Source organism: Clavelina lepadiformis, chromosome 6 (genome assembly GCF_947623445.1).
Source record: "Clavelina lepadiformis chromosome 6, kaClaLepa1.1, whole genome shotgun sequence".
Classification (NCBI taxonomy): domain Eukaryota; kingdom Metazoa; phylum Chordata; class Ascidiacea; order Aplousobranchia; family Clavelinidae; genus Clavelina; species Clavelina lepadiformis.
The window spans coordinates 3800608-3815732 of NC_135245.1; the positions used below are offsets into that span (position 1 = coordinate 3800608).

Sequence of the window (15125 nt, forward strand, 5' to 3'; positions counted from 1 at the left end):
AACACGCTTATGACAAAAAAATGAAATCATTGATCGATTAATTGAACTTTTCTATTTTTTTTAATTCGCTTTGGCAAATTCTTCGAAATAGTGTTTTGCCAAAACATGTTCTGCCCCAAATCGTGACGTCATAGCCTACATTAAAATATGGTTATGATTTTGACTCAGTGGAAAAGGACCAGTGTAGTAGCCTGACTATCGGCTGGTGCAGTTAGAGCTCCATTTCTACAGAGGCCACAGAGTTCTCACCTATTCTTTCCAACAATACAAGGGGCATGACAGGTATAAATATGTTTGGTTTTTGGCTGCTGAGTAAAGTATAGGATTTATGTGTGGTTTGAATAGTTTTTTAGTATCTATACTTATAAGTAGCCTACTTAGTTTCAGACAAATTTAGCATAGCATTTCTGTTGCTTATTCTTCATAGGATATGTATGCCACAGGTCTATATTTTACGAATAATACGGTCCAGACAAAACATATGTTGACTGTTTATAACGTAGTTACGACGGACGGTCGTGTCGCTGATAGAATATGGTAGGCCTACTGGTTACTGTAGTAGGTTATGTAGACCATGCAAAAACCATACGGTTAGATTAATTTCGAAAGTTAGGAACGTCGAGTGCCTGCTGCTTCTCTGGGCTACAAAACCGAATGGTGGTCTTGTCGCGGGCCATTACGTTGTTATCGTGATCGTAATTTCTTTGAGTCTCACTCAGGCCATGAAAACTTTTCATTCCCAAAAAGTCTAATTATATTTACTGTTGCATGCAAACAAACATTTAAGGCCAGGCCGTAGTTTTCTTTTCTCTCTGAAGCAGCCGGCCCAGCCAACACAATGACATCCTGGCTAAGTTCACAACATCAATCTAAGCAGTTTGTGCAAACTTATGTGGTATAGGTGCGTATTTAGCAATTATGGTTTTGTAAAAAAACAGTAACTGTACAATAGGCGTATTATTATGTAATGTATACATATCAACAAAACTGAAGGCGCTGATTATTAGCAACCATTCAAGACTGATGGATGCCGTGACTAAAGTTAACCTAACTTTTTTGTATGCGTACCAGACGCAACTACGTAAATAATAACATGTGCAAATACGCATCAGTTGGCCATTCATGATATGCTTAATAAATTCTTAAATTGTGAATTTTAGTAAAGCTATTTGTTTAACTTTCTTTAATGACATGTTTGATTTCCTGTAAGTACCAACAAACTTCTAAAAAAGTTGAATCTCAATTTCGTGATAAATTTTTGCGAACTTAATCGGGATATTACTGTAGTGTTATTACTGTAGCTAATGTGTTAACGTTGTGTGTTATACAAGGCGGCCAAGCTAGTGAAGATTAGCTTAAATGAAAACTGATCATTTTAAATAATATTTCGTTTTGAGACAGAAGATGGTAAACAGGTTTGATTTGGCTCAGATCAAAACAATGTTGTTTGATTTTTACACATCTAAAAATTTGTACAGTAGGCCTACCTACTAAGTTAATTTTTTACAAAATTGTCATTTTAAAATCGTTTGAATTTATTTTCATCAAACGCGATGCTATGCAACGCGGCATGCCATAAACTTTACATTTTCAGATTGAAGAAAGACTTTGCGAAAAGTGGAAAGAGTTTGTAAGACGAAATTAAAGAAAAAAAATAGCCCAATCACAAAGTTTGCAAGACTATTTCATAAGCGAGCTTCTTTCAGCAGAATCCATACAGTGTCTGAGCTGGACCACCTCCAAACACTGACACTTTGAAAACGATAAAAACAAATTTGTGCAAAATATGTAACTTATTAATTGGACGCTATAGGGTGCAGACACAGTGAGTCATGCAACTGAAACTTGTAAATTAAATTCTATATCAAGAGTTTATTTGAGAAAATCTAGAAAGGATTAAAATCACCACCCACTGTAATACTGGATACAAAACAAGAACAGACACGAGACAATTGTTTATAATGATATGTTATGTACCAGAGTAGAAATTAGTTTAGACTTTAGACTACATGCGCCATTATTAACCATACGTAAAATATACGTTTTCTCTACAGCGTTGTATTAGTGGAATATAGCCCTACTATAACTTATAACCAGAGTTATATGAGGTGCTATTATAGGCTATTTTGTATGCAAGTTTTAAAGTGTGTACATCGTAGTAGTAGCCTATATTCATATATTACAAATATTTGAGAAAACTTCTCCAGTTCCAATAAAAGAACGATATTTTGTGTAACCCCAACAAAGCTTTGTGTAAAAACATTAATATTAACAAATTAGCACAGTTTTACTCTAAACATTTTTCAATGTTTTTTAAGCATTTCTGTATCTCTGTGGTCTGCTCGACAAAGCTACGCTTTCTTGTGCAAAGTGCAATCTCGAAGTTTTTCTTTGCTTCAGTCTTCCTTCCCAGTTTCAGAAGGGCACGGCCGATATGGTAAAAACAGCTAGCGATCTGGTTTTCGTCGTCATTCAAAGCTTGACGCGTAGCCAAAACCTTTCTTAGTGTATTCAACGCTTGTTCAAAGTTTCCTTGTCTGATCTGGCAGAGTCCAATCATGGCCAAGCAGTCGCAAACCTCTTCATCAAACTCAGGATGTATTGCCAAGTTTTGCCGAATTTCCAGCTCTTCCTTTAGTATCTTTAAGGAATCATCTTCACGGTGCATCTTGTATAAGCACCATCCAGTTTGATAGAGATTATCTGCAACGGTTTTGTTGACTTTTTCGTCTCTCGACGCTCGTCTTTCAATCTTCAAAGATTCGTTAAGGACCTCCAGAGCTTTCCCGTATTTCTTTTGAATTATCAAACAATTTGCTTTGCCAAACAATATGACAGAAATCTGCATATCATTTTCAAGATTTTTTCTTATAGAATTCCTTAATTGCAAAGCCTTATTAAGGTTATCCAATGGTTTTTGATAGTCTCCTAGTTCCATCAGACAGAAAGCAATCCGCTTGAAGCAAATGCTCATTTTATTGGCCGTATCCTCATCAACAATTTTTGAATCACTGATTTCATAACATTTCATTTGTTTTTCAAAACACGTGAGAGCGTTTTCGTATTTTTCCATTCTCCAATGACAGTCCCCAAACCTGTGATAAACGTACTTAAGTGAGAGTAAGCTAGTTTTACTTTTTTCAGGTTCCAAGGTATTTATGCATTTTTGATATTGTTCAATTGCTTCCGGGAATCGTCCAAGTTCTGTGTAAAACAGAGCTAAGTGCAGCATGCATTGCTGAGCAATAACCAAGTGAGCTTTGTTTTTCAATTCAAGCTCAAGTAACTTTTTCTTTGTTCTATTTATGCCTTCATTAAATAACTTAAAGTTTAAGCAAACCAAGGGAATAATTGTAGTTTCGATTGAAAAATCGACGTTTTTTCCCACTTTCCAATCTAACCGTGCATGCCAATGAAAAATATGAACAGCTTCAAAGTAGCCAAGTATGGAATCTGCTCCGACCATATCCACCAAGACAACAGCATCTTTTTCCAATTCTTCGTTGATATTGACAAAATCGTCTTGTCCTTGCTTGTCTATATAAGTCCTCAAACGAATCTCGCAAGCGATAGCTACAGCAAACTTCATTTGAAACGCAAACTCTTGTGTTATAATATCATGTTCGACAAGCTTGCTAAGGATGTCAAAGCAAGATTGCTCCTTTATTGCATGGCGTCTTCCAGCTGCAGAAACAAAAATCGTCGCTGTACGGTAGATCACACGCTTCATGTCAAATGTTTCCTTAAGACCATAAATCGTGGGAACACTGTTGCTTGGGTCGAATAACTCTAAATTTTTCTCGTTTTCTCGAAGATATTCAAAGCTCACCAATCCATTATGTTTTTGTTCATCAAGTTTTTTGTGGATACTCGATTGGAAATTGTCATAAACCATCTGGTCACCACTAACATAACATGTTCTTACCAAAACGTCCGCTAAATGATATCCATTTTTCAAGTCTTCTTCCCCATCCAAGTACTTCACCATTTCACTTACTGGTTTTATCAATTCTGTCTTCCAAGGTTTTTTGGACGTTTTCTCCTCTCTCCCAAGAGGTGTTTTATTTGCGTGCGGAGCAAATCCATCCGGACATATTCCGCACGTAGTCACGTTGTCGTAAAACCAGTCTCCGTTTGGTCCGTCGGGATCATTGAGACTTCTTAGAGCCAAGAATCTAATAACTGTCTCTTTTAAACTGACTAGGATGACTTGAAAGATCACAGTAAACCATCGGAAATATTCCTGAATGTCTGAATAGTTGCTTTGATTTTGTACTCCTTCTTCCAAAACAATGGCACTTTCAAAGTCAGAATAAGGTGTGATTTCTTTCCTTGCTAGGGAACCTAGTCCAGTCATAACATATCTGCAAGGTGGTGAGCCCATGACTCGTTCGCAAACGTTGACAATAGCTTTCATAATATTTGTGTACTTTTCGGTAATATCATTTTGAATTCTGATGATGTTATTGATTTTTTCCTGCATCTTTTCGCTCTTTTTACTTTCATCCAAACCAGAAGGAATTTTTTGAAGCCTGTTCAATTCTTTTTCCGTTTGTTCTCTCATGCACTTTACTTCTGCTTTGATGATATCTGCTTCTTTGATTAAATCTTCGTCAATGTGCTTTGCTTTTGCCATTTTAAATATATTTTTACAAAGCTGCTGTAGGTCATTTCTTATTGTTTCCACGTTGTCTGGTTGTCGTACGATTGCAGCATTTAAAAGTGCAGCACTTCTTACCATATTGATTTTATGATAGCTTTGCTTCTGGTACAACAAACCCAGTTGGTGGATGTAAGCTGCCGACTCTTTTGGATTTCGTTCTTTGCCATTGTCATAGCAACTTTGACGTAAAAGGTTTGCTAAGTCGTTTTCTTCTTTTAAACATATCTCCTGATCTTTTTTTTGCACTGTAAAATAATTGCAAAGCTAACTGAAAATTAAACGGGAGTGGCGATCTTGGCAGCAAAAGTACAACCCGGTTTGATATCGTATTAAGGTCTTGGTGGTTGCTAATAGGCCTATATTTTAAAAATTTAGACTTTAGAGTAATAGGCTAATTGCGAAGTGATTTTATTGAAAATTTGGCATGCTAATTTCACCAAAGTTTTATATTACCTTCGTCTTGTTTTGCAGTCATTGTTGTTTTGAGTCCTTATGAATAAAACAAAGAAGTCACAATCTAATATTGCCTGAAGTAAAGGGTGAACGCCTAATGTGCTGAAACAAGTTGAGTTTTAACCATAGAATAGTTGTCAGTAAACATATAATACCGAGAGAAGAAAACATCAATAATAATTAATCGTTAAGTAATTCTTGGCACAAACGTTTAGCAAAAAACACAAATTTGCCGCTAAGTATGACATCCGTATGTTGTGGCAACCGTGACGTCACGATCGAAAGATTCATATACATCACATCCATATCAGAAAGTTCTGATGTTTGGGGCGAGACGTCTAGTATGAATAGGACGTCTCGTGTTGGCGACATTGACTAACAGATTTTCACATTGAAAAAATGGATGGGTCTCACTCCAAAGCTAGTCGTAAACTTATCAGTTGGAAGACGCTCTGTGACAACGGTGCGCACTGCGCAGTCCATAAAAATATTGAAGAAGCACTTTAGCTTGGATGAGCTATAGTGTATAGGACAGTGGTTCTCAAGCGGGGTGCCATTTACGTTTCGCAAGGGTGCCGCAAGTTATTGCGCACTAATCACTAGTCCCGGAAAACGATTGCAAAAATATTTTTTATTTAATGCAGAATCTTTTTGGTTTGACTGTGGGTGCCGCCAAATCTTTTGGTTGTTTGCAACCATACTAATATATACATACCAACCAATATCAATATCTGTAGCTTTGTATTGATAAGTGTATACTGTAGACCAGGGTGTCCAACCTTTTTGGCCAAAGGGCCATCACAATCGATTTAGGAATGATTGCGCGAGCCACTTGAGTTTTTACTGCTAATTTCTAATTAAAACCCTCACACCAAAATTCTAATCTTAGAAATACGTATTATCCTCTTTTACAATTATAAGAACAATAAACATACCAAGATATAGTAAAGTCAACAAAGTTTTTACTGCACGTCGACTTTTCAATGTGAAGTTTAGCACTGTTTTTTTCTAACAAGTTAGGCAATATTTGGTGAGATGGACGATGTAGCAATGCGAAGCGAGTTTTCCATATGGCTGTCAGAAATTAGTAAACAAACAATAAATGCCAAATTCTCGGAATGTAAGTTCGCCATAAATTACGTAGGCGATTCAGTTGATAATATAAGTCAATTCGAAAAATACAGCGCGGGCCATTCGGAACCTTTCTGTGGGCCACGAGTTGGACACCCCTGCTGTAGGCCTTTAGTATATAAGTACACGTGAAACGGGGTGGTATGTTATCGTTTTTTAACCTAATGCAGTAAACCACTAACCAGTACTTCTCAACCTTTCTTTGGTTTACTGGTTTTGTATAAATCAAATTTCAACAGTTTTGTGTTTGCCGTGCGTTTTTAACAATTACTGCTTATAACCACTAAATACTGTAGGCCCTAAGCAAATTTTTCTTCGCTACATTTACTGACAACTATTTCATGGTTTAAAGTTAAGTCGTTTCTGCACTTACCCTTTACGTAACGTTGCATTAACCTATTTTCTTTGCTTTTATAACTTTTCTAGTCAAGCACATCTCTAAACTTTTACTGTTCTTGGAATGTTCACTTTAAGTTTCAATTGAACAAAGGGAAATTTCACTGTTGAACAATACTTTTAAACACAGCAAAGCAGTTCTGCTTTGAGATATCACTTCTACCTCGCTATTGTAGTGAATATCATAACACTGCTTGTATCAGCAAACTCAAAGGCTTGTATTACAAGCCTTTGTGAGGCGAAATTATATGCTAGTACAGGGGGGAGCGAACCTATTCGCTGTTGCGGGCCACTTTGTCAGTTACAGCTGAGTAAGCGGGCCGCACAACTTTTTAGTCATACATACTAAAACCGGTAAAATTTTGCATAATAATTAGCCTTCAAGCGCAACCGTTTCATTCGGCATGTTTTTTGGCTGCTCCCGCGGCCGCAAGAAAATACTTTGCTTGAGTGCGGCGATCTATTGTAGACATAATGCTTCGACTCAATCGTGCTATCAGCTTTTGATATCGCATTGTCCAAAGATTAAAAGTAGAAAGTTCATGACTACTGGTTTCGTCGGAATACTTCGCCATACAAGAGCGATTGCCAAACTGATTTGCAGACCGCGCAAAATTCTTTCGCGGGCCACATGCGGCCGCATGTTCGTCACCTTTGCGCAAGTAAAATCAATTGTGTTCGGTTTAAATATCCAACTCCTCAAATTTCAGTCTGCAATAGTAGAAGCGAATTTGCTCTTTGATAACAAAACCGTTAAAGTAACTTTTTGATAAAAGGCAAAGAACAATGTGTATCATACCACACGTTTCACACAAAGTTATATTATTTTTAATTCAAGCGGTACACTCATTATTTTATAAGAAATTGTAGAAGTGTTGGCTGAGTATAGTTATAGTGGCTTCTTTTCGAAAAGCTGAGAAACTTATGTATTCTCTGACTTTAAACCAGGCCAACCTGAAGCAAGTCTTCTCCGTTGGTTCATCATCGGTTGTTTGTTGTGCTTGTTCTGAATGTGATGTGTATAACTTTGTATGACCATATAATGCAAAATACAGTGTTCAGCAGTGACTACCATTGGTTTAAAAACGCGATGTTTTAAAAAACAGTTACGGCAACCCCATGTTCTCTACTTTTACTTTATAGCATCGACCGGAACCTCCTTTCTAATTTTCTGCAACACTTGCACCCACGTTGTCGAAATTTAGCAATGTAAAATGACTTACTTTCTAATTTTCAATTTCCACCCATTAATGTAAAAGGTTGGTGTCTGTAAACCAGTATCTTTTGAAGCAAGAAAATTCTATTTTACAAACTTAACTCAAATTATTTGCATTGGGCCAGAAAACGGCAATGATGTCACATATGTGCATATTGAACCATTTTTTTAAAGGAAGGGCAGCACCTTGATAAAAAGTGTTGACCGCTGTCATGACAAACATCAAAATGTGCTCCAGTGATCGTCTGATAGGTAGGGAAAAGCGGGACAAAACAGACCCCCGGAGCAAAATAGTTTTCAACCTCTCAGTTTTCTCGAAAACGAATAGCGCTAGCGCCACCATTCGTGTGCTAAACCATGACGAGTGTCAAGAAAACATTTCTGTCGAAAAACGAGGCAGACTTCATTTTGCACAAAGCAGTGAGCGAAGGGAATGTGGTTTGGGGGATGTTGATATAACGAAAGCCTAGTGAAAGTTGGTGGTGGCTACTAAAGTTCAAGTGAAGGTAAAGTTGCTTGTTTGCTAAATCATTTGTAGGGAAAGACCTGTCTATTAATCAGAACCAGTTGGAGTTTTTTAGTTTTGAGATTTTAACAAAAAAAGTGTTTCATGCGATGCATAGGGTTGGGGCAAAACGGACCTCTGATAGTTTCGATAGCAGACATATCTCCACATCCTTCTGCTAAACTCATTTCCAGGAAAAGGAAAGCTAGACAATCGAAAATTTTGACAAGCTCTACTGTAAAAAAGTCTATTGTTGAGAGGATAAAAGAAAGTCAAAAGTTAAGTGCTTGCCGAGGAAGAGAAAAGCTTCCTAGCAGTCTAAAGCAGCTGGTTTTGGTAGATCTGCTACTAAGGACTACTGCTGTGTGCTCTGTGGAGATCTCTTCCAAGATCCCCCTGAAAAAGATTGGATTCAGTGCAGCAAATATGAAAACTGGTGTCACGAAAAATGTTTTTACTATGCTGGGCATGGGGACGTTGTATATGCCACTTGTATGTGGAAGACTAGTTTGTACAATACTTCGTAGTTTTGTTATTTATTTTCGTGTGTGTTAGCCTTGTTGTTTTTATTCAAGTAAAACCAGAGTATTTTTCAAGTTTGATGTTATTTTGAAATGTGTTTCATTGCTATAGAGTTTAAAAAATTTCAGGTAGCATATGAAATATATTAGGTCAGTTTATGCATAGCTTATAAGAATTTAGATTTAACAGATACAGTGTTTCTTATCAACTTACCACAACCATGCACAAAAGCCATTAAATTACCTTTCAGACACATGACCCGGGGGGTCCGTTTTGCCCCGCCAGTGGTCCGTTTTGTCCCATGCAAAAATCGGTAAAAAATTGTTATTTTTTCAGAAAGTGTGCTACTTTCAACTGTATTTTTTAGTACAGGCATAACCTACCAGAAGACCTTTCGTTTTCTACCTTACCCATCAAAAATTTTTTTGTAACAGTCAGAAAATACGCCTTCTTCCTTAAAAGGTATATTTTGCCCCGCCTTCCTCTACTGTGGGTCCATTGGCAAGTTGTTTTAGCAAAACGATCGCAGCAGTGGTGTTCTTTCGGTCGATCCGGTACCCCAAAACAGAACGCGATGTTATCGTTCAGTTTTTGACGAATTCCAAGCATCTCTTGTTTTCAACTATTTTACTTTTTAATGTAATTCAGCCCGTTTTGTTGTGAATAATTTTACACGATGTGTTACTCATTTTTTAACAAGTTTTTCGTTAAACCCTTTGGTTTTATAGCAAGCCATTTCGTCACACTAGGCGACCCGACCTACTTTCTTGCTATTCAGTCTGCTACTGGTCGTGGTGATGTATGGTCGGCAATTAAAGAGGCTGTCACATGCAGATTGGTCGAAACTTGTCACAAATTACTGCCAAAAAGATGTGAGGGCGACGTGAGCTCTCAACAATCAAATTATATTTTCTATTCTGCCCCGAAACGCGTATTACAATTTTCCGAAACATTTCATTTTCAACCTGCATGAAAGCCCCGAATTCTTAGCCGGATTCGCGCTCAAGTCCTCGCATAAGGTAAAGGCACAATCAATCTCCTATTAAACCAAAATTTCACCCAAAACGCTTTTGTTGCTGCTTTTTGGTATTGCTTGTCTGCAACGTCGTCATTTTGATGATATCTGATTCCTGTTAAAGGCTAAAGTAATAACGTTAAAGGCTTTTGTCAGATCTTTTATAAGCCTGTAGTGTCATTTCCTACTAATTAATTTTTATTAGCATCTGGCCGTCTGCGTATGTTCGAAGGTAAACACTCTCTCTGCGAACTCACGATTTCTGCTTCTACTTCATGAAAGCATCAGGAAGGACATGCTTGGGTGCATCCTCAGAAAAAGACCCAGAAATGTCCTTGTTGACTTTGAAGACCTGCGGTATCTAAATCTTTTGTTAGGCTGTGTGTTCACCTCAGTAAGCACTGTAGGCCTATAGCCCACTTGCAGATCAGCGAGCACAAGAAAACAGCTAAAAGTTGATTAATAGCCAAACGAACTGTAACTGAATAAACGAAACGATGACGATATTGAATGAAGATTAAGGAACATAGGACTTAATAAAAAAAACTAATTTACAAACGAATGTAAGTCAAGCGTCGAAATGAAAAGTTAAAATGGGGGAATGCCCGAAAAAAATAAAAACAAGTTTGATAACCAAGTGATGCTCAAGGTATATAGATACTCGAGGTATATAGATCCGATAGGGCCGTGTAGAACGTATCGTGGGCCTGGGCCAGAAGGCGAATTTGGGCCCCCCTAAAAATTAGGTAAGGTCGTAAATCCTAAATACATGATTTATAAACGAGAGGTTGCCACCATCATGAACTTACTCACTATTGGCTGCAGATTTTAATCACAACGCGCATATTCCGACAGAAGTTAAAATCAGATTAAAAGTCGAAAGGTCGGACGTATCTTCATTGAAGACTAAACTTCTTTGGCTACATGTTTCATAATATTCAATTTACAGCAAATGTTTCAAAACGTTGGTTTTAAGAACGTTTTTATAATATCTGACATTAATTAATTTTTAGCCTTTTGACTTCACATAAATGTAAATCTATACAAGCCATATAGTCAAACTTTCCCTACCGAAGTATTAATTTTGTGTTCTTTAAACACTGCGATGAGAGTTTGTATGTAAGCTAAACCAGAACACGACTTGAAGGACCCCCATCTCGCCCACGTGGGCACACACAGATTCTTAGCTATGACGCTGTTGGAATATGCTCGATAAAGACACAGAAATTTGTATTTCTTGTACAATACATCTCAACGTTTGTGTTATTGCTATAAGTTTTCTTTAAGAAGGCGTGACAATGAATTAGATTTGCAAACAAATAGGCCCCATTAAAAATCGGAGAACCCGCCACTTGGCCCATCTCACCTTACTTTACACTGGGATAAAGCCAGTTGGGCAAACTGACGTTGACCTTTTAGCGATTATCGTTATGAAACTCACAACCAGAACCATATTGCAACCATACTGTTATTTGGTTAAGCCTGTGCTGGTACTCTATACTGCCTTGTACTTTCTTATATTAAATGCAATAATATAAGATGATACAATAATAATTCAGTACGGATGTCTGCTTGAAATATTGATATGGATTAAATTCTGTTAGGACACACGTTTTCTTGTTTGAAAATTTCCAGTTTGATGAGTTCCTGTATGAACTATAACACAGTTAATTTAGTTCTTGTTAGGACATTTTCAGTTTTCTATAATTTCCTACAGATTATAATTGTTTCCTATTTTTAATATTCTTATTTCAAAAATTCCAATTTGCTTGAATCTACACTGGATTTTTACGGGATCCTACTTGTGATCATTTAACGGAATACAATTTGGGAAACCCTGGTCTAACTAAGTCCACTTTGTTACTTACAAACAATGTCACATGATGCGTTACCAGAACGTTTTCCGTTAATGGTGGCTGCCCATATTCACTACAAACTACGTAGCTCGAAGCTGTATTTCACAGTTTTCTGTTAATCTATAACCTACTTGTTATAACTACTTGACCTAATAGCTAGGTTTAACTTCTATTTGACCCTAATCAATTAAAATCAAATTTTTGCATAGTTCTTCTAACGTAGCCGCTTATCTTTAACAAGGGCGTACGTGACCTATACTTAAAATGGAATAACCACTTTTTGAAATGTTCAGCAATCAAGCTGTGCTGTTGCTACAATTGTACGCGGCCCAAATATTTTCTTTCGCGATAAGTTTGAAAACATGGTTGGTTGACGATATGAAATTACTACTATTCGACGTGTGTTTTTAGACATAAAACAATTTACACAAAGCTGTTTTCAGGTCGATTGAACCCACAGACCACTCAATCCACAATGATTAAGCGCAGGACGACCCAACCAACGCCCGTAGAATGAATGGGTTTGTCTGCGAGTGGATAAGTCTTGGTTGTAATTTGGGTTACGATTAGTCTGATTAGAGTTAATTTGATAAGTCTTGGGTTAAATGGTGCATGGCTTAAAATTTAAATTTAGCGGCCACCCACAAGGTGACATAAGACGACATAGCAATAATATTATCCTTTTTTTTTATTTCCAACAAGAGCAAAGCATTGGGTATAATCAATTCTGCAGCAAGTATTTCGCGATAGATGAGACGTGCTGTAAAATGTTATTTTATAATGATCATCTTTGCATTTATAACACTTCAAACTCGTTATCACGTTACTATTTACACGCTTATCAGTTGGTATAACTTAATTGCTTGGTCGGCTACTGATCCTGGTGGTCTAGTTGGTCTTTAACGTATTCCGTTGTATTGAATTCTCGGCATACAAAAAATTGCTAAATTTGAATTATAAACGCATTCGATCGAACCGAAAATATTCGAAAGTTTACTTTTTATTCAGTAGTTATTGCAAAAATAACGCACGTTTCGGCGTAATTTTAAACAGCTGAGACTGCAAAAATGTAGCCTATATTTAAACAGACTGACGAAGACTGTTGACGTAGACTGTAGCTTGTTGACTGTAGACGGGTTTTGATGATAACACTGGTCAACAACCAATTTGCTTCTGAAACGAATGAGGTCAATCTTGGATAATTTGGGGTCACTGATCTCGAATATCAACTTTAAATTTGTTGATTAGCTCTAGTTTTTGAGATATGGCACCATGCCAAAATGTGCTTTACTTGCTAACGCGGAAAGGAGTGTGCGTATATCTGTTGTAGCTTGCATCTGCCAGATAGAGTTGGGCACTTAATATATTTGTTTTAAGGTAGATGACGTTTCCATTCATATTATTTTTATTTTGACGTATGTTTGAGTTGGGTTGTTTGCTTGCTTCATGTGTGTAGTCTGAACTGCTCTTTCTGCAGATGCCTCGTAAATGCATTAAAAATGCAGACAATTTCTACTACATTTGTGGTGAAATAACTTTTTCTTCACAAAAGCGAAGTATAACGGCTGTGGTCAAGAAAGCAAACCTTGTATTCAACTTGTATTTTGGATGTAAAGTTGGTGATCAGGACAAGAGTTGGGCCCCTCACATATGCTGTAGCTCCTGTGGTGCAAATCTTTGGCAATGGCTAAACGGAAAAAGAAAATGTATGCCCTTTGCTGTTCCAATGGTTTTGAGAGAACCTACTGACCACATTAGCGATTGCTACTTTTGCACGAATTGAATTGCACGATCTTATCCGGGATTTGGAACTACCAAAAGTTAAATCAGAAATTTAGACTTTAGCTCTAGACTACAGCAAGGAATCTTTTGGCAGAATCATCATCTTCGAAGACGGTAAACTTGATCAAGTGTTATTTGACAAAGAGAAAATTGCATGGGAAGCGTTTAAGTTTTTGGCCACAAAATTCTTGGGGAAAAAAGAGCTGACAACTACACGGAATTGGTGTAAATCTCATTAAAGCATACAGATGCATGGAGTGCAATATGTCACTGAAGATACACTTTTTGGACTCGCACCTGGATTTTTTCCACCAAACTGTGGAGATGTTAGTGATTAGCATGGTTAGCGATTTCACCAATGCATATCTGCAATGCAAAAGAGGTACCATGGAAAACAGAATCAATCAATGCTTGCTCACTTTTGCTGGATGATATCTAGGGATGCTCCATTAACCGTATACGAGTTAAAGGCCAAAAGGAATATAACAGATAAAATAGATTAGAAATTTATATTTGGAAAGTGGCAGTTATTTGTTGCATATGCTATGCTGAAATATAAACACATGCAATTATTACACTGTTTGTAGATTGTTACTGTTGTGTTCAATAAAGTGCACCAAGGCTTGCCATATATAGATCAACATACAAAAATGAAAAAAAAAATTATCTTTTAAACTAGAGCTAATCAGCAATTTTAACCGACATTTTTGGATTCAGCGTCCAAAAATACATAAGAATCAATTGTTTTCTTAATGGAAGCAAAAAATTTTTGAAAAATTGTTGACCAGTGTAATCAGTCTACGTCATCGCTCCTATGCGCAACCTCAGTTGAACTGTGGCTCCTCGCACTCCTGTATCATTAAGTGCTGAGCACGATATGACACAAGGGCCATTAATGCGACAAGACTTCACTCCTTGATCAGTTGGGCACTGGCTAAAGGTCAATTAAGACATTGCACTGGCAAGGCTATAACGTTATCCTTTGCGTGATAATTGCAAATAATTAACTTTTGCCTATTTTTCGTTTGCTTGGGTTATACACTACTTAGAGTTAAGTCACGTCCACATCAGTCATTACTCTGAAGAACCATGTTAATTCGAAACTGTAGTTAGTGACAGTGATTTTTGGAGGGTTTTTGAGCCGAAAAGTTGTGTTTAGTTTTCCCAACGATTTCCTCAAGCTTTATACTTCTGCAGCTAATTGTAGAGCAGAAACTTAGCAGTTAGTGCTTGAAAGTGGCCGTCTCTTAAAATATCTTTCGCGGTCCCTTAGAATGTCCTAGCGGTCGCCAAAGTGGTTAGTTATGTTTTATGCAGTTTGGAAAATAGCCGGTACACTTGATTGAAGTTTGTTAAGGCGGTTACACCAAGGCGCTCATGTATGCGTGATATATTATGCATCATGAGACCATGATCCATCACAATACCGACAAAAACTCGCCTGCACAGGCCAGTCTGCCAAAGCATCTCTTGATTAAGTGTACGAGTTGTAGCTTTCAGAAATTTAATGTTTTTCGAGCAATGTAGTCGAGCAGGTTCATATTGTAGCCGAAGGCTTTGCTTGTATTCGTCATTGTCATATCCCA

The 15125-nt window shown here is 37.2% G+C and overlaps 1 protein-coding gene across 1 annotated transcript; it reads right to left on the reverse strand.

Moving 5' to 3' along the window:
- Positions 1-1574: 1574 nt before the first annotated feature.
- On the reverse strand, positions 1575-5250 carry LOC143463520 (uncharacterized). Its single transcript, XM_076962025.1, has 2 exons — positions 5117-5250; positions 1575-4908 (listed from the first exon to the last, which is right to left on the reverse strand). Exons 1-2 carry the CDS (start codon positions 5136-5138, stop codon positions 2288-2290), a joined length of 2643 nt encoding a protein of 880 aa, XP_076818140.1. The 5' UTR covers positions 5139-5250; the 3' UTR covers positions 1575-2287.
- Between the last annotated feature and the right edge of the window lie 9875 nt (positions 5251-15125).